Source organism: Oncorhynchus nerka, linkage group LG10 (assembly GCF_034236695.1).
Source record: "Oncorhynchus nerka isolate Pitt River linkage group LG10, Oner_Uvic_2.0, whole genome shotgun sequence".
NCBI lineage: Eukaryota > Metazoa > Chordata > Actinopteri > Salmoniformes > Salmonidae > Oncorhynchus > Oncorhynchus nerka.
In genome coordinates this window covers 58412794-58438634 of record NC_088405.1, presented here as the reverse complement: position 1 = coordinate 58438634, position 25841 = coordinate 58412794, and the positions used below count along the sequence as shown (strand labels likewise).

Here is a 25841-nt window from a genome sequence, read left to right as displayed (position 1 = left end):
GGAAAGGAGGAAAAGAAAGAGAACCAGGAAAGGAAATGGAGCGAGAAAAGGAGAAAAGGAAAGGAAGTTAGGACAAGGGAGCTAGGAAAGGAAAAAATGAACTAGGAAAGGTAAGGAGATAAGGAAAGAGAGATTTGGAAGGAGGAGAGGAAGCTAGGATTGGAGAGGAAAGGAAAGGAATTTCAAGAAAGAAAAGGAGGCGTTTACATGTATGTGGTTGAGATTAACTATGACCAGTAGAGAGGAAAGGAAAGGAAGAAGAAAATGAAATTAGGAAAGGAATATAAGAAATTAGGAAATGCAAGGGAGCGAGGAAAGGAATCTAGGAAAGAAAAGTTCACATCTATGTGGTAGGGATTAACCACGGACAATAGATGGGTATTGGTTTAGTGACAAGCTAGTTTTATGGTGTTTTCAAGACAAATAGGAACTCGAAAATAACCGAGGTCAAATCATGAAGTCGGTGATCTTCAGGTTGGAAAGTCGAAGCTTTAGAAATATCGTTTTTTCCCCGAGTTTCTAGCGGTCTTGAAAGCACTGATTTAGTTATCCGAGGTCCCAGTTGTTTTGAACGCGGCAATAGTCACTGCCTTCTGCGGGGCTGCAGCTGGATACTATTGGCCTTGACAGGTGATCACGTGACTTTTAATCGAAGAGGCATCGGCAAAGCTTCGGTATACGCAAGGCTCCCTAGACATTAGATAGTTTTGACCGCAGTGTACAAGCTAGTTAAATGAACAAAGCAGTTGCTAGCTGCCTTTTATATTTGTAAGGCTGCTGCTATGAAATGAGGAAAACATGGGAGCCAAAGAGTCAAGGATAGGTTTCCTTTCGTATGACGAGGCTATCAACAGAGGTAAACATAATTGACCATTTGCTAACCTTGGCTAGCTAGCTGTCAACATTAGCCAGCTAGCTAATGAATCTAACGCTAACTTCGTTTATGCTAGCTCTGTTGGATGAGTAATACGTTTCTAACGTTACTAGGCAGGCAATTAACTAGCTAACGTTAGTGGACTAAGGTTTAATTCAAATGGGTAGCTAGTACTGCTAGCTTCAGGCTAGCATTAACGGTAATAAGACGCAGTACTGCGGTTAGTTTACATACTATTCTTTTTTTTACCCTAAAGATGTACGTTAAAGTACTGCCCTCGGGATCAGGATAGGCTGATGACATAGGTATTGGGGAGAGGCCAACGACCGGAAAATAAGGCCTAGAGCTACTGGTAGCTAGCTGTGTACAGTAACTGTCAGTGTCCTGTCATCTAGAAGTGCATGAATGACACCACCAAGTAGCAGCTGCACTGAGAGGCTAACGCTAGCTGTTTGTTGACATTGTCAATTTCACCCGTTTTCTCCCCAATTTCGTGGTATCCAATTGGTTACAGTCTTGTCCCATCCCTGCAACTCCCGTACGGACTCGAGAGGCGAAGGTCGAGAGCCCTGCGTCCTCCGAAACGCAACCCAGCTTAACCGTTGGTACTGGGCCAATTGGGTCTCCCGGTCGCGGCCGGTCACCGCAGAGCCTCGACTCGAACCCAGAATCTCTAGTGGCACAGCTAGCACTGCGATACATTGTCAATTTAATAACGTTTCTTTGCATACGTTTACTGGCAAGAGTCATATTCAACGGGTGTTGGGCGTTAATCATTAAGTCTGTTATTCTGCGCTCCGGCACACTCGGACAAAAGTGTTTTTAAATTGGAGTATTTGTATTTATTAGGGATCCCCGACTCTTCCTGGGGTCCAAGGCACTTACATTACATATAAAACAGTACATCATATAACATAGTTGCATTTTGTATTGTAGATATATAGTGGTGTATAATACCACCATGCAACAATATTACAATGTACGTGTGTGTAGAGTGCAAAGATAGCCAGAGTGAATTTATCAACAAAGCCTGTGTCTTTCTGGTGCTCTAAGTTTGCAATTTATCATATTCATGGTATGTTATGATATTCAGGCCTAGCCTAACGCTGGAACAGCAACTGTGCAATCAGGGAACAGCAACTGTGCAATCAGGGAACAGCAACTGTGCAATCAGGGACCTGTAAGGCCATCTTATAATTGTTTTTATTTGTATTTAACTAGTCAGTTAAGAAATAATAATTATTTACAATGATGGCCTACCCCTGCCAAATCCTACCCCGGACGACACTGGATCAATTGTGCGCCGCCCTATGGGACTTCCAATCAGTTTTAAGTAAGAATAGGCATTGGTCTGAAGATGAAAAAGAAAAAAAATTCACATGAGCACCACAATGTCTATTCCACCCATGCTCTACCAAGTTTTCCAGCACACCGCTTTGACCTACTACAATCGCTATGTTGGTATTGTGCTTCAAATTACGTATGAGTAGACAGGTTGCTTAGAATTCAAACCTTCTCAAACAGCCTAATTGGAACTCTTAGAGGAGGTGCTTCCACAATAATGTGACTTGTACCGCATACAAGGTACAGTATTGGATTCTTCACACACCACAGTATGACATTATCCCATTACGCTACTTTTTTATACTTTTAAAAATTAAATGAATGCAAGCTTTGCTTTTATACTTACAATACCATCAGGCTTGATTGAGCTGTTTTTTCTTGTAGTACTGTGGTGCCTGCCTTTTATTTCCTTAAACCTTTATTTTAGCAAAACATGTAATCATAATAATATCCTTTTTTTGGTCAGTAGTTGCCCATCATAACAGAAAGTGGTGGTGTGTTGGACACAGTAGCTCAGATAGAGCCTGTTTGCATTCCTGATTTCTGTAACTGCTGGCTTACCTGTGTAATATTGAATTAAGCTCAGAATCACTTGTGTTTCAAACATGGTTCTGTTTTATCAATTGCTGTGCCGATCAATGGAAAGTTCATTACCTCTGTCAAAATAATATGTAGCTTCAAGTTATGTACTTCTTTTTGCAATAAATAATTTGACGCATCAACCATACGCATTTATAATAGGCCTATATCTGCCTGTATGACCTCCCTACAACGCCTGGGCATGCTCCTGATGAGGTGGCGGATGGTCTCCTGAGGGATCTCCTCCCAGACCTGGACTAAAGCATCCACCATCTCCTGGACAGTCTGTGGTGCAACGTGGCGTTGGTGGATGAAGCAAGACATGATGTCCCAGATGTGCTCATTTGGATTCAGGTCTGGGGAACGGGCGGGCCAGTCCATAGCATCAATGCCTTCCTCTTGCAGGAACTGCTGACACACTTCAGCCACATGAGGTCTAGCATTGTCTTGCATTAGGAGGAACCCAGGGCCAACCGCACCAGCATATGGTCTCACAAGGGGTCTGAGGATCTCATCTCGGTACCTAATCAGGCAGTCAGGCTATCTCTAGCGAGCTCATGGATGGCTGTGCGGCCCCCCCCAAAGAAATGCCACCCCACACCATGACTGACTCACCGCCAAACCGGTCATGCTGGAGGATGTTGCAGGCAGCAGAACGTTCTCCACGGCGTCTCCATACTGTCACGTCTGTCACATGTGCTCAGTGTGAACCTGCTTTCATCTGTGAAGAGCACAGGGCGCCAGTGGCGAATTTGCCAATCATGGTGTTCTCTGGCAAATGCCAAACGTCCTGCACGGTGTTGGGCTGTAAGCACAACCCCCACCTGTGGACGTCGGGCCCTCATACCACCCTCATGGAGTCTGTTTCTGACCGTTTGAGCAGTCACATGCACATTTGTGGCCTGCTGGAGGTCATTTTGCAGGGCTCTGGCAGTGCTCCTCCTGCTCCTCCTTGCACAAAGGCGGAGGTAGCGATCCTGCTGCTGGCTTGTTACCCTCCTACGGCCTCCTCCACGTCTCCTGATGTACTGGCCTGTCTCCTGGTAGCGCCTCCATGCTCTGGACACTACGCTGACAGACACAGCAAATCTTCTTGCCACTGCTCGCATTGATGTGCCATCCTGGATGAGCTGCACTCCCTGAGCCACTTGTGTGGGTTGTAGACTCCGTCTCATGCTACCACTAGAGTGAAAGCACCGCCAGCATTCAAAAGTGACCAAAACATCAGCCAGGAAGCATAGGAACTGAGAAGTGGTCTGTGGTCACCACCTGCAGAACCACTCCTTTATTGGGGGTGTCTTGCTAATTGCCTATAATGTCCACCTGTTGTCTATTCCATTTGCACAACAGCATGTGAAAATTGTCAATCAGTGTTGCTTCCTAAGTGGACAGTTTGATTTCACAGAAGTGTGATTGACTTGGAGTTACATTGTGTTGTTTAAGTGTTCCCTTTATTCTTTTGAGCAGTGTATGATGAACAAAGAGTAGCAGAAGTGTAAAAAGTGGGGTTGGCGGGTGGTGGGACACAATGCAGATAGCCCGGTTAGCCAATGTGCATGAGCACTGATTGGTTGGGCCAATTTAGGTAGTATGTACATGAATGTATAGTTAAAGTGACTATGCATATAAGAAAAACAGAGATTAGCAGCAGCGTAAAAGAGGGGTTTGGGGGGTGGCACACAATGCAAATAGTCCGAACAACCATTTGTTTACCTGTTCAAAAGTCTTTGTTTTAGGCCCTGATATTAGTTATGATGGTAGCTATTGTAATACAATTTAACAGCCATGGTGGTTGTGGGTTTGAGGTAAAGGAGTTAAGCAGATAGCCTTTGCTTGTATTGGTGACCATGGTTTGATGCTCTGCCATAACCATAGTCCGTGTTTCATTTACAGAAAAGCGATTATATTTTCGAAACACTTACGGTTTCTCTATTCCTCCCAGTCACTGATGTGGAGCTCCAGCGTCTGAAGGATGCCTTCCGCAGGACCAGTGGCCTGTCCTGTTATATGAGCCAGCAGTGCTTCCTCAGGGAGGTGCTGGGAGATGTCGTACCACCCAGGGTTGCTGAGGTGAGCCTATTTCTACACCTGCATTGCTTGCTGTTTGGGATTTTAGGCTGGGTTTCTGTACAGCACTTTGATATATCAGCTGATGTAAGAAGGGCTATAGAAATACATTTGATTTGATATTTAAACCGATAGAGGGCCCCAGTCTGATGGGAGGGATTGTAGCCTATTGTGCCCTTCCGATGTTAGTTCACATTAGCAGCAAACGGGCTTGACTCTTCCTAACAGCTTTTGGAATGTGGTCCTGCAAGTCAGAGCATTCATAATTTCACTTATGCTTGACAGTGAAATTATGTCGAGCATAACTTTTGCCCTCAGAACAGCTTCCTTTCGTCGGGGCATGGACTCTACAAGGTGTCAAGCGTTCCACAGGGATGCTGGCCCATGTTGTCTCCAATGCTTCCCACAGGTGTCAAGTTGGCTGGATGTCCTTTGGGTGGTGGACCGTTCTTGATACACACGGGAAACTGTTGACCAGGAAAAACCCAGCATCGTTGCAGTTCTTGAAACAAACCGGTGCGCCTGGCACCTACTTACATACCCCCTTCAAAGGCACTTAAATCAGGCTCTGAATGGCACACCTACACAATCCATGTCTCAATTGTCTTAAGGCTTAAAAATCCTTTAACCTATATCCTCCCCTTCATCTGTACTGATTTAAGTGGATTTAATGTGACATCAATAAGGGATCATAGTTTTCACCTGGATTCACCTTGTCAGTCTGTTATGGAAAGAGCAGGTGTTCTTAATGTTTTGTACACTCAGTGTATATCTAATCAGTCGTCAAATGTTGGTTACCCAAGTGACTAACAGAGATTTTTTTTATGTAAATACAATATGTTATAGAAGGGTCCGGACATTTTTTGTTGTTGCAGTTTCCCTTGTTTTTGAAAAACTTACCCCAACCAGTAATTCAATTCCAAATCCTCATTGTGTAGTATGGGGGCTCAAAAAACATGAACAAATGCTCCAGACACACCTACATCCTTTTAAAAACTGAGACGCTCTCAGTATAGTGACACAGGTCTTTTAGATGTTGTATACATGGAAATGGTCATTCCGAACTTTATCCACATCGTTTTATTCCATTTTGTGCACATCGAGCTATTTCCCCTATCTAACATTATCCGTGGAGCCTACTGTTAGGATAGACGGTGAGGTATTGCTCGAGTCACAACAACATTGAATATAACATTGCGGATAAAGTTCTGAATGACTCTTTCACGTGTACAACATCTAAAGACCTGCATCACTATACTGAGAGCTTTCCCGTTTCTAAAAGGACATATTTGGGTGTTTTTGAAGCCTTTGTTCATGTTTTTTCTGAACCCCTGTACTGCACCACAAGGATGAGGACGTGAATCGCTGGTTGGAGTAAGTTTCTCAAACAAGGGAAGCCACAAAAAAAGTGTCTGTACCCTTCTATAACATGCCATTTACATTTAAAAAATTGCAATTTGGTTGTGAAAAAGCTACATTCTCCTTTTTGAAAGCTCTAATTAATCTTCACCTTTTGCATTTGCATGGGGATTTTTTTTTCTTCTTCTTTTTAAAGATTTCTACGACAGTGCTCACTCTACAAAAAACAAACTGTCAAAGAAAGTAGGTCAGGACTGGGCATGAATGAGTTGACATGTTTACCTGAACTCAACCCAGCTCCCTTCCCCTTTGTCTAGGTGATATACAGCTCATTCGGCGGGACCCCTAAAGGCCTGCACTTCAACAACCTCATTGTTGGGCTGGTTCTCTTGACTAGAGGACGTGATGAGGAAAAAGCTAAATGTGAGTATTGTAAGACAGACTTATGAAACCACTAGAGATGTTTGTGTTGACCATGTAATTTCAAGAATAATCAGAATAATATAAATAATTTAATAGGATCTCTGTTAGAATAATATTTAAACAAATGGACCATCTTCACACTTAGTGTGGTATGTCATTTATTTTCTTAAAAATATCTTCTGTGATTCATCCCCTTGTAAATATCACATGTGACTGAGTTGCATAACAAGCTAACCTTCTTTTGTGGCTCTCCTTCAGACATTTTTAGTCTGTTTGCCAGCGATTCGGGCAATCATGCAACGCGAGAGGACATGGAAAGCATGCTGCAGACCGTGGATGGAGAGATCCCACTTTCTCTCAGGAAGTGTTTCTCAGAGGTCCGCTCGTATGCCTTAGTTGATTGAATATGTATTTTACTGTTTTAAACACAACTTTTGACAGCCATGTTTTCACATATGACCTCCAGGGTGGGTGCAAATCTATTATTACCATTCAAGTGGCCCGTTATTTATTAGGCTACCTTTTTGTTCTATTACCAGGTCTATTTTTATCTGCAACATCTGTTCACTACAATAATGCCACATCCTAATCTACCCTCATGCCTTATCTAATTGTAAACTGCTGACAGGACTTAGCACACCTAGGCTTTCTTATCTGTTTAACCAAGTGCACAGGGCTGCTAATGCTACTTAACACAGAAAGATAATTTGCACCTTTTTGTTATTTTCTTTACCAGGGTGAGAAGGTAAATTATGAGAAATTTAAGAGCTGGCTCCTGCAGAACAAGGATGCTTTCACCTTCTCCCGCTGGCTCCTGTCCAGTGGGGTGTGTGTCACTCTGACAGACGATAGTGACACACCCACCTTCTACCAGACCTTGGCTGGAGTAACACACTGTGAGTGACGCTCATCCTGATCCTTTGGGAGATATACTAAACAATAGCCTAGGCTAAGGGTCCGATATGATCACTAGTCTTGTCATACCGCTTATTGATTTTTCTCTTGCAGTAGAGGAATCAGATATCATTGACCTGGAGAAGAGATACTGGCTGCTGAAAGCTCAATCTCGGACCGGCCGATTTGACCTGGAAACCTTTGTCCCGTTAGTTTCTCCCCCTATTCATGCATCCCTAAGTGAAGGTAAGAGAAAACAGGATTGATTTATTGGATACTTATTTTGAAGGCAATCGTTACTACTTCCATCTTCAACATTCCTCTTTGTGTCCAGGTTTGTTTCATGCCTTTGATGAAAACAGGGACAATCACATAGATTTCAAGGAAATCTCGTGTGGCCTATCTGCTTGCTGCAGAGGGCCTTTGGCAGAGAGACAGAAGTGTAAGTGGATACACAAGCATTAAGCCTTGCTGTCATTTCTTCATTACTTTAGCTATGTTTCTATTAACTATTCCAGTGTTTTTTTACAGTTAGAAAATAAATATGAGAATTGCTACAGTACGTTTCTATTAAATTATCTTGTGTCGATTCAAAACAGCTGGACGTAGTGACGTCACACCTAGGGCTGTTATGGTGATGTGACTGGGTACACCGGTAGTCACGAGTCATGACCGCAGTCAAATTCAATGTGACCGTTTGTCACGTAATTAGGCTTCTCCAGACTCTGATGCTGCCGATGGTCATTAGTAGCCTACTAAACTTGCTAACTGCCTGGTACTCAGCACTCTATTGTTCCTGTAATCACTCACGCAAATGTAATCGAAAATCTAATCAAATCCAATTTGATTTGTCACATACACATGGTTAGCAGATGTTAATGCAAGTGTAGCGAAATGCTTGTGCTTCTAGTTCCGACCATGCAGTAATATCTAACAAGTAATCTAACCTAACAATTTCACAACAACTACCTTATACACACACACAAGTGTAAAGGAATGAATAAGAATATGTACATAACAATATATGAATGAGTGATGGCCGAACGGCATTGGCAAGATGCAGTAGATGGTATAGAGTACAGTATATACATATGAGATGAGTAATGTAGGGTATGTAAACATTATATAAGCGGCATTGTTTAAAGTGGCTAGTGATAAATTTATTACAGCAATTTTTCCATTATTAAAGTGGCTAGAGTTGAGTCAGTATGTTGGCAGCAGCCACTCAATGTAAGTGATGGCTGTTTAATCAAACACTTCATGAGTGCCTATGAGCTCATGTTGGGCAACATTTCTATAGGCTATGCAATTGTGTGAGAAAACAGAGGATCCCATCAGATTTCCATTGGCTAGACCTACTATATTTATTTCTCAACTATTAAGCGCATTGCTTCGCTACGACAGGAGTAGAGCCTACCTACTGGCATGAAAATTAACCAATGAAAAAGCGTCCTCCATTCGCAACTTAAGTACATAATAATTTTTTACCCCCATGCCCCTATTCTGAGACAGGTGAATGATAATGGTCCATTCTAAATCATAATTATTATCACACATATGTAAAGACAACATTAAATAAAGAATAGTTTGATAGGCCAATATTAAATAAAGAATAGTTTGATAGGCCAATATCGTCACCCATCACTTGTGAATGATGCCCAGCTTGTGCAAGAAACAGTGCATACCTTTTTTTTGCGTCTTTTTCAAATCATAGTCACACACCTCATGTATGCTAACCTATAGGCCTATATGTTTTGACAAGGTTTGTATCACAAAGGCCAAATAACTTATTTTAAAATTAACCACATTAATCTGCCTTATAACTGGTGTTGAGCCTAACTGGCATACAGTGCATTCGGAATGTATTCCGACCCCCTGACATTTTCAACATTTTATTTCGTTACAGCCTTATTCTAAAATTGATTAAATTGTATTTTATTCTCATCAATCTACACACAATACTTCATAATGACAAAGCAAAAAATTGTTTTTTAGAAAATATGACATTTACATAAGTATTCAGACCCTTTGCTCAGTACTTTGTTGAAACACATTTGGGAGCGATTACAGCCTCTAGTCTCCTTGGATATTACGCTATATGCTTGGCACATGCATTTGGGGAGTTTCTCCCATTCTTCTCTGCAGATCCTCTCAAGCTCTGTCAGGTTGGCTGGGGAGTGTCGCTGCACAGCTATATTCAGGTCTTTCTAGAGATGTTCGATTGGATTCAAGTCCGGGCTCTGGCTGCAGAGATGGTTATCCATCTGGATGGTTCTCCCATCTCCACAGAGGAACTCTGGAGCTCTGTCAGAGTGACCATCGGGTTCTTGGTCCTGACCAAGGCCCTTCTCCCCCGATTGCTCAGTTTGGCTGAGCGGCCAGCTCTAGGCACACAAGTCTTGGTTCTTCCATTTAAGAATGATGGAGGCTACTGTGTTCTTGGGGGACCTTCAATGCTGAAAAAAAAAATATTGTACCATTCTCCAGATCTGTGCCTTGACACAATCCTGTCGCGGAGCTCTACTGACAATTCCATTGACCTCATGGAATGTTTTTTTTTTCTTAGAAATGCACTGTCAACTGTGGGACCTTATATAGACAGGTGTGTGCCTTTCCAAATCATGTCCAATCAATTGAATTTACCACAGGTGGACTCCAATCAAGTTGTAGAAACATCTCAAGGATGATCAATGGAAACAGAATGCACCGGAGCTCTATTTCGAGTCTCATAGCAAAGGGTCTGAATACTTATGTAAATAATGTATTTCTGTTTATTTTTAATACATTTGCAACAATTTCTAAAAACCTGTTTTCGCTTTGTCATTATGGAGTATTGTGTGTAGATTGCTGAGGAAAAATAATATTGAATCAGTTTTAGAATGAGGCTGTAGCGTAACAAAATGTAGAAAAAGTCAAGGGGTCTGAATACTTTCCAAATGCTTGTGAGATTGAAGTTTGGGCAAGATCATTTTCACCATAAAATGCCCCTTTATAATAAAGCATTACATGTATAATTTGCCATCACTTGTTTACTCGCTAATTGATTGCATATTCTTATAGTCTACTGCGGGTGTGCGGAGCGCCGTGCTTATGTGAAGGAATAGCCTAATAGTTGATCAACATTTTAAGCTAAACGGTCAGCCTCATTGCTTTTAAAAGGTTTTTTGATACTAGTAGTTGTATTTAATTTGGGCAGCTGTCTGATCCCACTACTGTCGCAGAGATATGTTTGGAATATGTATTTATTGAATGAAGGACAAGTTGACCAATATAATAGGTCAACTTTTGTACTTTGGGGGATAGTAGATTGACATAGGCTTGTGCTTTTGCTATCCGTTAGGGCTACTCATCTTATTGGCTGATGAAAAGTAGTGAACAGTTCTAACATCTTCAATATGCGACTTGGAATTTGAAGGATGCTCGCAGTTGCGTCCCAGATGTGCCTGTCTTCATTCATTTGTAGCCTACTTCTTAGGTAAAATGCCTGTCAGAAGGACTCGATCACGTGAATGGCATTGGCTACATCTGAGAGTACCATGTGACTGAGAGGTGCTTCGAAGCACGGCAGTCGGCAGAAGGGAATTATAATTAGCCTATTATATTCAGCCCAAGGGCACAATGGCTGTACAATGTTTGGAATTTTTTAGGGGGCATCACGGCCACACAAGGGAGACGCCGCCGGGACATTCGAGGCCTGGAGAGAATATTATCAAGTGCTTGTCAAATTGTGAACGAGAGACTGAAGTGTGTGCTGCGTACTTTTTTCAAATCATCATTAGTCCCATCATGAAGCCTTAGAATGTATTAAACATCAAAACATATAGCCCAACGTTTGTATCATAACTAAAGTTGCATAAAAAACTCTAAATTAAGCATGTAGGAGGACCAGTTTCTTAGTTAACTGCTCAACACAGAATAGCCACATGCACTTCCTATGAAATATCCTTTATTTTATTAAGCGATGTTCAATTGTATTCTTCATACTGTAAAATATATATATATTTTTAAATGATGCCATGGAATTCTAAGCAAATATTTTCTGCTAAATGAACTAGTGTTGCTTATTTCAAGAGAAATAAAGCGATTAAACATCACAACAAGAGCTTGAACCGATCTCCAGATATGATGCTCTATCAGAGTATAGGATACAAAGTTACTTTCTTTATGAAAGACAAAACAATTGTTCAAAATAATCATGTTTTTCAATTAGAATTTTTTTTAAATCACATTTGCAGATCAGGGCCTAACATAAGGACAACTCAAAGTATATGCTATTCTGTTCTTCTGAAATGGACTATGATGGTGGAGGCTATATTAAATGGATTTATTAGACTTTTTAAAATGTAGATGTGCATCAGTGTCTTGTTGGTTATGCTTGGAAGCCAGGACATGCTAAACGCGTATATGCTAATTAATGGTCAATTACCGTGAGACAGGCAGTTATCTGCTTGACAATCACCAGCTGACAAAATTTCATGACTGCCACAGCCCTAGTCACACCTAAAATAAAAACTTTGTTTCTCAAAAAACTACAGTGTTGAATAAAAATGAAGTGTTTCCATTACCCATTTAGGAAAATTGCGCATTAATAAATAGTTGTCTGCCTGCCTGTATGCCCTCCCACCTGTCCGTATGTCTCAGGTAGCCTGCGAAAGCGAGCATGGATGAATATTTGCCATATTGTAATAATTCTCACGTGACAACACATCGCCACGGTCCGTAACATGGTGAAACTTGCACTCCTGTAGATCTGAAATAATTCAGCCAACCAAAAAAGCAAGGCGAAGGAATTCAGGCATTATTGAAAGTCAGGACAATCCTTGTCCTGCAATGGAACATCATTCTTATAGATGTTGCAAGCAGTAGGCATTAGAATTAATTGTGGAGTGGCGTTTTATAGTTGTGTTATTAAATTATGTGCCCCGCATACCTTAAATTATTCAGCAATCGTAATTTATTCTAAAAACACAGTTTTCATCATTTGTCGCAAATAAAATGTTACAAAATCGAACTGCTAAAAATGTTGAAAATTTCTCATTGGTCAGTTCCATTACACATGGCGCAAGGATTTTGTTTACGACATTGCTTTTGTCGAATAAGCCTGGGTCAATGGAAACCTGCCTATTAACTGTTTCAATGTGGGACTTTCCCCTTGTTTCTTCTCCCCAGTCTGTTTCAAAGTGTTTGATGTTGACCATGATGGGCTTCTGTCTCGGGAGGAAATCACAGAAATGGTTGGGGCATTACTGGAGGTGTGGAAAGACAATCGCACAGACCCTCTACCTGTAAGTAACATTTGGCCATACTGGACATATGATGGACATAATGTAGAAAATGATAACTGTTGTAGTGTTTGTAGTTAGTTTGTTTGTTTTATCCTGTCCCTTAACGCTTAACCATACGCTGCCTCTGTCCCCTTAGGAAACGCACAGTAATGTCCATGCCATTGTGGAAGACATCCTGAAGGAGCATGATACCACTAAGGTATTACCTTATTGCCTGCATTGCTTTGAATTTTGACACATTTCTTCAATTTTGTCAGATGTTGAAACTGGAATTTTGTTGTTTTGTTCTTAAGAAAGGGCATTTGACCCTGGAGGATTACCAAATATGGAGTGTGATGAGTGCACTTGCCAATGAGTTCCTCAACCTGTTATTTCAGGTAAGAGCCAGCCACTGTTTCTACTTTGGTCATCATTATGTGCTGTGTGTGCTTTTCTGCTGGATCACCAGTCTTCTGCTCTCCTGTTGGTCCCTAGGTGTGCCATATTGTCCTGGGGCTGCGGCCTGCCTCGTGTGAAGAGGAGGGAAAGATAATCAGGTGTGTGTCTGTCACCATGTCATTGTCCTCTCCTGCTGTCATACACATGTCCCTCATCAATCTACCACTCACAAACTCATTGACTTGTGTCTGCAGGGGCTGGTTGGAGAGAGAGAGCAGACATGGCCTCCAGCCAGGAGACTACTGGTTCCTCATAGCAGTGCTGTGGTGGCAGCAGTGGAGAGACTACGTCAAATATGTAAGCAAGGCTTTTTAGCTGCTTGACACCATGATCATCTGTTTCTCATAATGTGCCCACTCTACAATATATCATTTCTTTGCTGTTGTGGTTGTTGGCGCCTCGTCCAGGACAACACGCACATCGTGGTGGAACAGCCGTCAGTGTTTGGCACAGGGAGGAGTGGTGTAGGGGCCCAGACGCAGGCCAGGGCAGAGCAGGGCCCAGAGGGGGGGAGCATTGCCAGCTCCCACAGCTCCCCAGAGGAAAAGTTCTCAGACAACATCTCCAGTGCATCAGAGGCCTCTGAGACAACCAGTGGCAGTGAGTGGCTAAGAATTCTCAGCATTGCATTTATCAAAACAGTTGGATACTTGTATAGCTTAAGGAAATATTCCACTTAGTTGTTAACTATTGCATACCTGAGAGTGAGTCTTCCATTGAATGTCACTGAAAACAATTAAAACAATTTGCTCTCTTTAGGCCTTCTACCCCTGGGCTCGACTGCTACGGATATTTGCTTTGCCCGGCAGCATGAGACCCCAGATGCAGACAACCAGTGCTTCCTGGGGGCTGATGTGAACATGGCGGTTCTAAGGCCTGGGGCCATCGACAACCAGCCTCTGGTTATGTCAGAGCCCTTAAAGGTAAAGGTAGACACCACCACCACAAACAACACTGTGGAAGTATGTTCATATTCCTCAAACTGACATTGCCATATTGTTTCAGTTTTAAACCTGCCCCTCTTGAACTGTTCCCCCAGGCTCCCACATTGACCATGGAGGGGGGCCTACTGAGGCGCTCCCCATCCCTGATTCTAAGCAGGGACTTTGAGGTTGTGCCAGAGCCAGTGTGGAGGGCGCTCTACCACTGGTACGGAGCCAACCTGAGTCTACCCAGGCCGGTATGTACAGTTTAACTTGTGGATTTTCCAGTTACCGTTATTAATCCTGATATTGTGTTAACCTCATATTCCCGTCCCCTCTCCTCTTCTCCTGTGGGCATTCCCAGGTGATCAGAAACACCAAGACAGACTGTGCTGAGCTAGAGCTGTTCCCCCGCCACCTGCTCTTCCTGAGGCAGCAGCAGCCCCCCGCCCGCACCCCCCAGAACAACGTCTGGGTCAATATGGGTAAGAGCTTCCCCTGCATGTGTCTCTAGCACCTCTCCAAAGGAGAGACAAGAGTAGCACAATGGCCTAGTGACTTTCTGCTCCAAGAGTGTGGCAGGGTCAGTGCCACACTGTGAGTCTATTTTTACATCCGTGTTGTAATCTGATTATCTGACAGTCAGACCTTTTTGTCTGAAGCGTGTCTGATTAGATCATACTCTACATTCAACTAATTTCAAAAAGTTGTACTATTTTTACACTTCTGTAATTCTAGAATAGTTTGTCTTGTTGAATAATAGTTCCCACGTGTGCAGCTTGTGAGATCAGCTATCTATTCTCTCTCCACACAACCAATAAATCTTCTTCTTTTTTACGTGGACGTCACAAGACTGGTGGCAGCACGGGGTCACATTAATCTCAGTCATGTGAGATCACTTCTGTGTGGGGAAGTGGGTGCTCACTATGCATACACCCTTTTTTTTCTGTGACACTCAGGGCAATATCCTAAGATGTGCACGATCCACTGACGTCAATTCATGATCTGCGCGGATCTCAAGTTGGGCCTCAATGATTGGCAGAGCCTTTGGCAACAGCAAAATATTCTGGAAATGAGCTACCACAAGCGTTTACAGTTTTCCATCTATGAACAGTAATCAATGGTGTCTCCCGGTCCATCCCCAGGTAATGTCCCCTCTCCTAGTGCCCCCTTAAAACGTGTGCTGGTCTACACGGGCTGTTTCAGTAGGATGGGCACCATCAAAGACATCCATGAGTACCTGGCCCAGAGACTCCGCATCAAGGAGGAAGACATGCGCCTGTGGCTCTTTAACAATGAGGTGGGTGGGGACTCAGAAGGTTGACCCATCATCATCAACATACACTACACACGCACAGTAAACACCTAAGCTCTGATACACACGCAAATGCACTCCACATTTTATTTGTATTTTTACAGTTCATTCTCAAATACCTTTCAAAACAATGTATTCCACAGAATTATCTGACCCTTCTTGATGATGAAGACCATTCCCTGGAGGGGTTGAAGATCCCAGATGAACAGTACATGGTTATAGAAGGTATGTATCTGTGTTAAATAGCTTCATCATGTATTGTCAGGATGAGTAGATGGTTTCTTTGTGTTCATTAGTAAGGAGCAAGGACATGAGCTGGCCTGAGGAGATGTCCTTCATTGCTAACAACAACAGGATGAACAGACACAATGGTAAGACCATTACTGCATACAGCTACACCAATAGTACTACTATTGTGTAATCCTTATTGGTTCAGTCCACCTCAAAAAGCACAAGAAAGATGATTTTGACCCCCACCATCTCAATTTCTGTAGTTGGAAAAGGATAAGATTAGCATTCCTGAAACATTATTTTGTTGAAATATAATTTGATCTCTGAGAAATTAAGCTAATTGATTGCACCCAACTTGGCCATTTTTTATTTATAGTATTCATATACCGAACATCTGATTTTGGACCATAATTCTTCCTAACGATGAGTAAGACATGAGGAATTCAATACAATGGTCAACAGCCACCCACAAGCAACATAGGGATAGCCCTCAGAGAACTGCCATTTGTTGGACTATTCAAAGAGAATTGGGTTGAAGCATTAGGTTGCTAAGAGAAGGACAAACTGAATTGCTTTCATGGAGGACTGGCTTAACGATTTATTTTCACCACGAGCAAAAGCTATTGATTTTCTACCCAAAATTGCAAAGAACATTTTGTGATCCATTTAATAAACACAAGAGAATAGAAAATTTGATAAAAGCGTGTGGCCATAGCAGGAACTGCAGCATCTAGTGGGAATAACCTGGTACTTTCACACTAATTTATGGTAAATAATGCAAGCAACTTCAATGGCTAATTTCTCTAAACTGGAGGGGACATCGCCAGATTCACAGGGAATACATTACGTAGGATGAAGAATCAATACTCCAAGCCTTAGCTCCATACTGATACTGTATATACTGGTTGTTGTGGTGGTGTGTGTGGGGGAGTCCGTGGGTGGCTTTTGTGCTTTTTGTCTTTCAATGGTCGGAAGAAGTTTGGTCCAAATTGGATGTTGGGTACTATATTAATTGAATATAATATGTATATCCTTTACATTTTAAAATGGCCAATTTAGGTGCAATCAATTTCTCAGAGATCAAATTATATGTCAACAAAATAATGTTGCAGGAATGCTTAGCTCCCGAGTGTTGCAGCGGGCTTAGGCACTGCATCTCAGTGCTAGAGGCGTCACTACAGACCCTGGTTCGATTCCAGGCTGTATCACAACCGGCCGTGATTTGGAGTCCTATAGGGCGGCGCACAATTGGACCAGCGTCGTCCGGGTTTGGCCGGGGTAGGCCGTCATAGTAAATATGAATTTGTTCTTAACTGACTTGCCTAGTTAAATAAAAATAAAAATCTGTTTCTAACTTTACAAACAATTTCAGAATAATCTGTGATGGTGGGTGTCATGGCTTGCTGAATTGACATGGAATGACTCTATTAAGAATTTAACACTAACTGAGCTGATAAGTACTTTGATATATTATAGATAAGCCTGTCAGACAATACTCGTTTTGCTTTCACGCAACATTAAAGGAGTCGTACTGACTGTTGTAGAAGCCTTTGATGGTTAAATAGCCGCCTCAGACTGTTGCCTCCTCCTGTTCACAGTCCTTACTGAGAAAGGTGCGACTGGACTGAGCAACCTTGGCAACACGTGCTTCATGAACTCCAGTATCCAGTGTGTGAGCAACACCAAGCCTCTCACAGACTACTTCACCTCAGGAAACCACCTCTATGAGCTCAACAGGTATACGTGTGCATTATCTTAGATTTACAAGAATGCATTCTTATTATAAAATAATGCTTGTTATATACTTTGAGCAAAACTTTGGTTAAATAAACCCACAGCAAGCAGAGATGAGTGTGCAAGATTATTTGTACTGTTTCTCTTCATAACAGGACCAATCCCATTGGGATGCGTGGTCACATGGCCAAATGCTATGGCGATCTGGTACAAGAGTTGTGGAGCGGAACACAAAAGAACTTGGCCCCTCTGAAACTCAGAGTACGTCCACAAACAAGCCTTCAACTGACACCCCCCCCCCAATAACGCTAGAGTCTACCAACCTAAAAAGTATAGTCTTTCAACCTAAAAAACAAGAGTCAAACGGTTGTCTTCTCCCTTCTGTCCTTGTCTCTCCCCTGTCTCTTCCGTCAGTGGACGATAGCGAAGTACGCCCCGCGGTTCAATGGCTTCCAGCAGCAGGACTCCCAGGAGCTGCTGGCCTTCCTGCTGGATGGCCTTCACGAGGACCTGAACCGCGTTCACGAGAAACCCTACGTAGAGCTGAAGGACAGCGACGGGCGGCCAGACTGGGAGGTGGCTTCTGAGGTCAGAGTTCAGACACTTTTCCTCTTTTCATAGTGGAGCAATCCAGAAACCAGACCCTGGGTGAATTACCTGTAACTGTTGAGTGTAAATGTTGATTTGTGGGTGTAATATTAGCTTTCTGTGCCATCTTGAACTGCTAGAAGTTGTCTGGTGTGAGGATGTGGTGTTGTGTTCCCCCAGGCGTGGGAGAATCACTTGAGGAGGAACCGCTCCATTGTGGTGGATCTGTTCCATGGACAGCTCAGGTCACAGGTCAAGTGCAAGACCTGTGGCCATGTCAGTGCACGCTTCGACCCCTTCAACTTCCTCTCTCTCCCCCTACCCATGGATAACTCCATGCACTTGGAGATCATAGGTGAGCCTTATAATGCAGTGTATACAGTACTACAGTTCAACATCCAGAAAATATTTCACGAAACATCAAAGATTACCATCATATTGGAGATATTTGTCTCAGGATGTCTGTCGCCTGTCCACCCTTTCCTGTGCTCGCCTCAGAGCTTTACAGTAACAGTGTGGTTTTGAATAGAAAGCTCCTTTGTTCCTGTTGTCTTGTGAGAGAAAGTATATTGGATCCTGTGCCTCTGCAACACTTTTGTCTTTGTTTCCTCTGTCCAGTCATTAAGCTGGATGGGTCATGCCCAGTGCGGTATGGGCTCCGGCTCAATGCGGATGAGAAGTACACAGGCCTGAAGAGACTCCTGAGTGAACTCTGCTGCCTTAACCCTGAGCAGATCCTCCTGGCTGAAGTCCATGCCTCTAACATCAAGGTAGAGCTATCACCAGCCATCATCTGTCCTCATCACTGTCCATCCAACCATCACTCTGTTCATATGCACATAGACTAGTGAAAGTCTGTCTACCCAATTTTTAGAATTTCCCACTGGACAACCAGAAAGTGCGTCGGGCGGTGAGCGGCTTTCTGTGTGCGTTTGAGATCCCGGTGTCAGGCGTATCCACATCTGTGGTGTCCTCCCCCACGCAAGCAGATGGTGATGGTATACTGATTTGTTCAGTTTGTTCTTCTCTTTTCAAAGGCACTTTTTTGAAAAGTTATTCAATCAAAGCCTTTGTCATATAAGGCTCTTTTTAAAAGCAATCAGTGCGAAGTGATGAAAATGCATAGTAGCAACCAAGAACATTTTAGAATTTCAAGAAATGCACAGGTTTTAGATAACTGATGAAAAGGTAGCTACTTTGAAACTGAACAATATAACAAAGCTAAATGACCATCACAGTAGCTGTCAACACTGCTGTTATGTCTTATTTAAGTCTTCACTGACAACTTGACAAGCTGTTTGTTCTTCATGTCATCTCCAGAAGCTCCAGCTCTAGCAAATGGGAATGCTGCCAAGGTAACTGAGATTAACTCTCTGAAACTAGGAATGATCCCCAAGGGCATGCCCAGCACTGTAGTGCCCTGTGTCACAGAGGGCAGCCATGCCAATGGTCTCCCCAACGGCCACGTGATGCCCCCTCTGGACAGCACCTTTGCTGGGTACATCATCGCCATCCATAGGAAGATGGTGAGAACTGCAGGATGGGCTAAAAATGGAGACAAGATTATTGCATCAAGATTAGTCAGTCTATATAATGCTTACTTCTAAACTGTTTTTGTTTGTTTTGTAGATGCGGGCAGAGTTATACTTCCTGTCCAGTCAGAAAAACCGACCCAGTCTGTTTGGGATGCCATTGATCGTGCCGTGTACAGTCCACACCAGGACCAGGGACCTGTATGACGCTGTTTGGACCCAGGTGTCCCGCTTGGCCAGTCCCTTACCCCCTCAGGAGGCCAGCAACCACGCCCAGGACTGGTCAGTCTCTCCAGACCACTCTGTGTGTTCTGTCAGGTGGCTTTGCAGTGCTCAGTCTTATCCTAATGGCACAGGTGTGTGATACTGTGCTGCGTGTTTTTGTTTGTTGTGAACACAGTGATGACAGCATGGGCTACCAGTATCCCTTCACCCTGCGCGTGGTGCAGAGAGATGGCAACTCCTGCGCCTGGTGTCCGTGGTACAGGTAATAATCTGCCCTCACAGTACAACATATCACAATACGGTTGAAGATGGAGAAGGTGTTAATTGATACCCTCTGTTGGTGTCGCCCACAGGTTCTGCAGAGGCTGCACAGTGGAGTGTAACGATGACAGGGCTGCTGTGGGGAATGCCTTCATGGCTGTGGACTGGGACCCCACTGCTCTACACCTCCGTTACCAGACCTCTCAGGAGAGGGTAAGAGAGACATGAGGTTGGGGATAAACACAGCAGTGGGACCCTAGAGGTCATATCAATATATTTATTCTAGGGATGTAATGATTATTTAAATAAAAATGTTTACCTTTATTTAACTTGTCAAGTCAGTTAAAAACAAATTATTATTTTCAATGTCGGCCTACAGGGGAACAGTGGGTTAACTGCCTTGTTCAGGGGCAGAATGACAGATTTTTACCTTGTCACCTCGGGGATTCGATCTTGCAACCTTCCAGTTACTAGTCCAACTCTAACCACTAGGCTACCTGATTCACCAATATGCATCGGTCCCCGGTCCAAGTGTTTAAGATATGAGTGCATCGGTCCGCAGGACCACAAACTGATCCAATGTAGCATGCATCGGTCAGAAAATCTATTCAAATGTTACAAATCGCAGGTCAAATAACATTTTCTTTTTCTTACCTTCTGAAAATACCTAATCTTTTGTGACAACCGATGCGTCCTCTCTCCTTCAGTATTGAACTAAGCATGTAACTGTGTTAAGTCATTGATCTACAAGTCATTTTGCATGCAGAACAACCCCAGGCAATAACAGTAGGCTACTCAAACTGCACACTGTACCCAGCTTCACTCGTAGACCAACAAGAGGAAGACCTATTCCTGATCTGGCACATCTGTGCGTCACCTTCAGCATTTATATGTTTGTAAAATGGCTTGTGCAATATTAGGCTTTATTAGTTGAGCGACAACCAATGTAATTTGATAGGTTATTCTTATCAAATGCGCTGTTGAAAATGAGTTTTTCCTGGAGTAAAAGTAGCCTAAGCTACTGCCAGGGAGACTACGATCATCTGGCTATAGGTAGGCTAGATGCTGATCGGGACATTAGATTTTATTTCAGTTGTTCAGGTTCACCATCAGCAGTAGTTTTGGTAGTTTTGCTTGAAACAATCGGTATGTATTGGGGAGTCCCATATGGTGGTGTACAATTGGCCCAGCGTCGTCCAGGTTTGGCCGGGGTAGGCCGTCATTGTAAATAAGAATTTGTTCTTAACTGGCTTGCCTAGTTAAATAAAGGTTGAATAAAAATAATTGTATTGTAATTTTTAGATATTCAGGGTAAAGTTGATTAATTTCATAACGAGGACGGCAATCACTTTTGCTACCCGCATGGTCGAAGTGGGAGAAGAGAAGTTCACTCCGAGTCTGTCAACTTCCAAACAGTCTATTCGATTATGAGACAGAGGTGAAATCCAAAATTGTGCTATAAATTAATTGGTTATGTCATAGAAAATGTAAGATCAATATTGATACATTACTAGCTCTAACATTTTTTTATTTTTTATTTTATTTTTTTAAAGTATTTTATTTTTGCATTTTCCAATTAAGAACATTCAGAACAAAAGTGAAAAGATATTAGACAACGATAGCTCTAACACTTTTAATGTGCAAAAATGTATATATACACACAGACACAGACAGATGTCAGCTCAGAGAGGCCCATCAGCAGCAGATTTTACTGAATGTGTTTATGCAACCAATGTTAATGTGTCGCATCGATTCGTTCCTCTAATCAAACCGAATCGTTTCAAACTAAAACGTAACGTTTCTGTATTGGGAGATCATGCATCGAATCGTCCTGAAAAGGAAAGTTGCACATGCCTAATTTATTCCATATCTAATGGAACAACGACATTGACTAAGTAATGAGTGTGTCCTATAGATCGTGGAGGAGCACCCCAGTGTGGAACAGAGTCGCAGGGCCCAGGCAGAGCCCATCAGTCTGGACAGTTGTCTGCAGGCCTTTACCAGTGAGGAAGAGCTGGGAGAGGATGAGCTCTACTACTGCTCCAAGTGCAAGACCCACCGCCTGGCCACCAAGAAACTGGACCTGTGGAGGCTGCCGCCCATCCTGGTCAGATATACAGCTCATTCCCTCTGCATTAACTCCCCAGTCCTCTCCCTATTAATCTTAGTGTCTATAGGCAACAGTTGAAACCTATGCAAAGAGAAAGAAAGAAACACCCAGTCCAACAGTTTGAATGCCTTGTCTGAATTGCAAGACTGCACAGGACATCACCCACTCTAAAACGCTTTTATTCTGCCCATTTGAATGACAGATTATTCATTTAAAACGTTTCCAGTTTATGAATGGGCGGTGGATCAAATCCCAGAAGATTGTGAGGTTTCCCAGGGAGACATTTGATCCCAGTGCTTTCCTGACTCCGAGAGATGCAGACCAAAGCCAACAGAGCTGGAGGGACGGGCTAGGGGAGGAGCTACACGACACAGAGGGAGGAGTACCAAAATCTGGGGGTGGAGACACTGTCTGTAACCCCACCCCAACTCTCAACAATGGGAAAGGTTTGTAAAGAGTCTTGACTGGGGTTTCAGATGTAGCTGTCACATCCCACTTATTCCTTTAGACAGGCTGGTGTTCATCTATGAATGTATGTTCTATTTTCAGAGTCTCTGTGCTCAGGGAGGATGGCCAGTACTCCCCTCAGCAGAGATGTCAGCCCCAACTGCAGCCCACAGAGTGAGGGCAGGAGGCAGGGCCGTGGACGGGTGTTGCCCCTGGAAAGCAGGTACCAGCTATCCCTCAGTAAAGAGAGTCTGGACAGTGGCAGGGAGAGCCCCATGGAGCTCGAGGCCAGCGGGATGGGGAGCAGGGGAGAGGGCCTCAGCGACTCTACCTCTGGAGAGGACACGGCTAGGGACTGTGACAACACAACGTCTGTGTCTGAGCTGGAGAGCAATGGCTACACCGAGGACAGCATAGATCTGGAGGCCTCCCAGGACCAAAGAGACAAAATCTGCATAGACCCCATGTACAACTTGTATGCAATTTCAGTAAGTATTAAATATGAGTTTTTCTCTAAGAATATTGCTCTTATAACCTGAAGACACAGGAGTGCAAAGTGACTATCTACCACCTGAAATATCCTCTTAACCACCAATCACTTTTGTGTCTGCAGTGCCATTCAGGGATCCTCGGAGGAGGCCACTATGTGACATATGCCAAAAACCCAAATGAAAAGTGGTACTGTTACAACGACAGTAGCTGTAAGGTAAGTGAAGTCATGAGTTTGAAATGCTGTGTTTGGAATACAATCTCTGGTATGTGATGCATTGTCCATTTGTCATCTATAACGCAGCGATTTGAAGTTCACAAGTATAAACCAAGCTGCACTGTGTTTTCTGTGTTCAGGAGTTGAGGTCAGAGGAGATTGATGCAGACTCTGCCTATATCCTGTTCTACGAGCAGCAGGGAGTGGATTATTCTCTGTTCATGCCCAAAACTGACGGCAAAAAGATGGCCGACACAACTAGCATGGACGAGGACTTTGAGTCTGATTATAAGAAGTACTGTGTTCTTCAGTAATTAACTGTTGATGTGTCAATGTGCTGCTGGTTCATCGACATGCTTGTGCTAGAAAACCACCTTACTATTTGAATCTGAAATCTCTCAGGTTGAGATGAGCTGAACCTTAGAAATCATCCCTGGTGGTTAGAAGTGGACCACAAACCATTTTTACACCACCTCTTCTAAGTGGATAGACATTTTTTTCAAGCAATGGTACTCAAGTTATTTTGCGCTAGCGATGTCAAACAAAAGGAAGGGCTGTGTATTGGTTTGTTTCAGCATCAACACCTTGTCGGAGGGTGACCATGCTTAGGCCCATGGTGCTGGTCCTAGGCCAGATGTGACAAGTGTGTGTGTGTTTGTTTGTTTGTAAACCAATGCCAGTGGCAATATGTGTAGACACTAGACACATTTGATTGGTATTCTCTGTAGTTAAAGATGTTATAATACAATTGATCTAGTGAAATGTAACTGAACCCCCCCCCCCCCCCTCATTGAAATCTACAAAAAATGATTGCAGTAGTAGCAAGTGTTCACTACCTCATCATACCCTGCTTTGGACAGTAGTCAAATCCATAGTCACAATTCTAAAATGTCTCTTTAGAAAATACCCTTTTTTGTCTTCTTCAAATGTAAAGGAGTCAGACTCCAGACCGATAGGCCTGGATTAAATTCAGTGTTGCTGAACTACATTCATGTATTTGCATTGCAATGTATCTCTGTCTTTGGTGTTAATCACGCCAGGTCTGCTAAGAACAAAGCCTCAGAACCCCTTACCTATCTGAGACAATCTTCCTGTAGTGTCTGCTTGTCCCAATCTGTATGCAGGTCCATTCCAACAACATATCAGTCTGTGCCATGACAACATTGTGATGTTATCACATCAACAGTTGACTTTCATTATAGTAGCTACCAGTAGGCCATGACATACTTTATTATTGTGCCCAAGTTAACACAATTATTTATGCAAGTCATGAGATCACAACTTCAAAGAGCATAAGTTGTGGCTAATGTTGCATCTTTCTGAATGCCATAGGTATGATGTATTTGATTTAGGCAGAGGGACATTTCTTAGTTTTGAGTCGTTGCACCTTACCGTTATGCGACAAGTGAATAGATAGCTTTTCCCCTACGCGCCTCGGAAAACATGTATTTATTGTAGCTATTGTAGCTATATTGACATGCACTATGTGAAACATTGTCACAAGGAGTTCAATTCATAATCATATGAAGACACAAAAATCTAACTGTTTAGGCCCTGAGCTATATCTGTTACAATCCACAGCTCTCATTTCTGCTCTGTCTTTAAAGGCTTGTTGAGGTGTATGCTTTTATTTGGTTAATCAATTACTGATTATAACATCTGGACAGAAACCTACCCACTCTACCTGACGTATGATGGTAGTACGGTAAGCAGTCTGATGTCTTTGATTTTTTAAAACATTTTTAACCTTAGCTAACTGCTGCAGTGGTGATTTTCAGTATTGTCCCTCTGAAAACCTTGATACAGCGATTACTACTGAATGTTTTTTTTTTTTTTGTCTATTTAGTTGTAATGTTTTCTTTTGATTTATTCTTAATTTAATGTACTTTTTCTAAAATGTTTATAGTCTAAATTTACTTTGCACTGACCCTTGTGGAAAAATGAACATGTACTGTACATAAATACTTTTGGAAAAAGGATGTATTGGAATATGAACTGCAAAGATCTGTCTTGTATATGGAGTGATTAGTTTATCTAACTATTAAAGCAGGCAGCCAATAAAATACACAGCTTTTGTGTCCTTTTTTCATGTACAGTCTTATTAGGATGGTTAACATGAGCAATTGGATGGAATGTACATTTCTATATTGGTCATAACTTAATAACAATGTCCAGCAGCCTAGGTAAAGCTAGACAACATATTCTCAGGGCCACATACTTTCGATAAGCCGACAGCTCAAATAACTGTCGGGAGAAATACATTTTAGTACTATTTCTGAAAACATAGGAAACCACAAAGAGGCCTCCCTTACAACCTAGAACTGTGTGTGGGCTTTGTCAATCTATGTTCAAACCTTTTTACTGTTGGTGAAAGTAAGCTTTGCTCATCAGAACACAGCATGAAAATGCCTCCCACCCATAGCACTATCTGACACACACTTCCCTTGATAACCGTTAATCATATTGGGGTCCAATATGGTCATGGTTTATTTGAAATGATTAGTGG

At 42.7% G+C, this 25841-nt stretch overlaps 1 protein-coding gene across 2 annotated transcripts; it reads left to right on the top strand.

Annotated features, from left to right (window-relative positions):
• The first annotated feature begins 473 nt into the window (after positions 1-473).
• On the top strand, positions 474-25400 carry LOC115135707 (ubiquitin carboxyl-terminal hydrolase 32-like). Of its 2 annotated transcripts, none has more exons than XM_029670693.2 (34): positions 474-856; positions 4740-4867; positions 6541-6646; positions 6905-7023; positions 7383-7542; positions 7655-7786; positions 7875-7982; positions 12710-12825; positions 12962-13024; positions 13119-13202; positions 13300-13361; positions 13458-13560; positions 13671-13863; positions 14023-14186; positions 14303-14443; positions 14551-14671; positions 15332-15486; positions 15645-15726; positions 15798-15872; positions 17331-17469; positions 17622-17727; positions 17881-18054; positions 18235-18409; positions 18673-18824; positions 18929-19052; positions 19375-19580; positions 19684-19868; positions 19987-20073; positions 20165-20285; positions 21988-22179; positions 22409-22628; positions 22732-23117; positions 23243-23335; positions 23476-25400. In XM_029670693.2, the coding sequence occupies exons 1-34, from the start codon at positions 799-801 to the stop codon at positions 23647-23649; spliced, it is 4704 nt and encodes a 1567-aa protein (XP_029526553.2). In that variant the 5' UTR covers positions 474-798; the 3' UTR covers positions 23650-25400. The 2 variants fall into 2 exon arrangements, with proteins under 2 accessions (XP_029526553.2, XP_029526552.2); XM_029670692.2 differs by having other exon boundaries at positions 479-856; positions 22385-22628.
• Positions 25401-25841: the final 441 nt, after the last annotated feature.

Excerpts from the sequence above, each read along its gene's own strand:
- LOC115135707 (XM_029670692.2), top strand. The coding sequence starts at position 799 with ATGGGAGCCAAAGAGTCAAGGATAGGTTTCCTTTCGTATGACGAGGCT. Across the intron at positions 13,362-13,457 it reads GAGGAGGGAAAGATAATCAG|GGGCTGGTTGGAGAGAGAGA; the intron begins GTGTGTGTCTGT and ends TTGTGTCTGCAG. Across the intron at positions 23,118-23,242 it reads ACAACTTGTATGCAATTTCA|TGCCATTCAGGGATCCTCGG; the intron begins GTAAGTATTAAA and ends TTGTGTCTGCAG.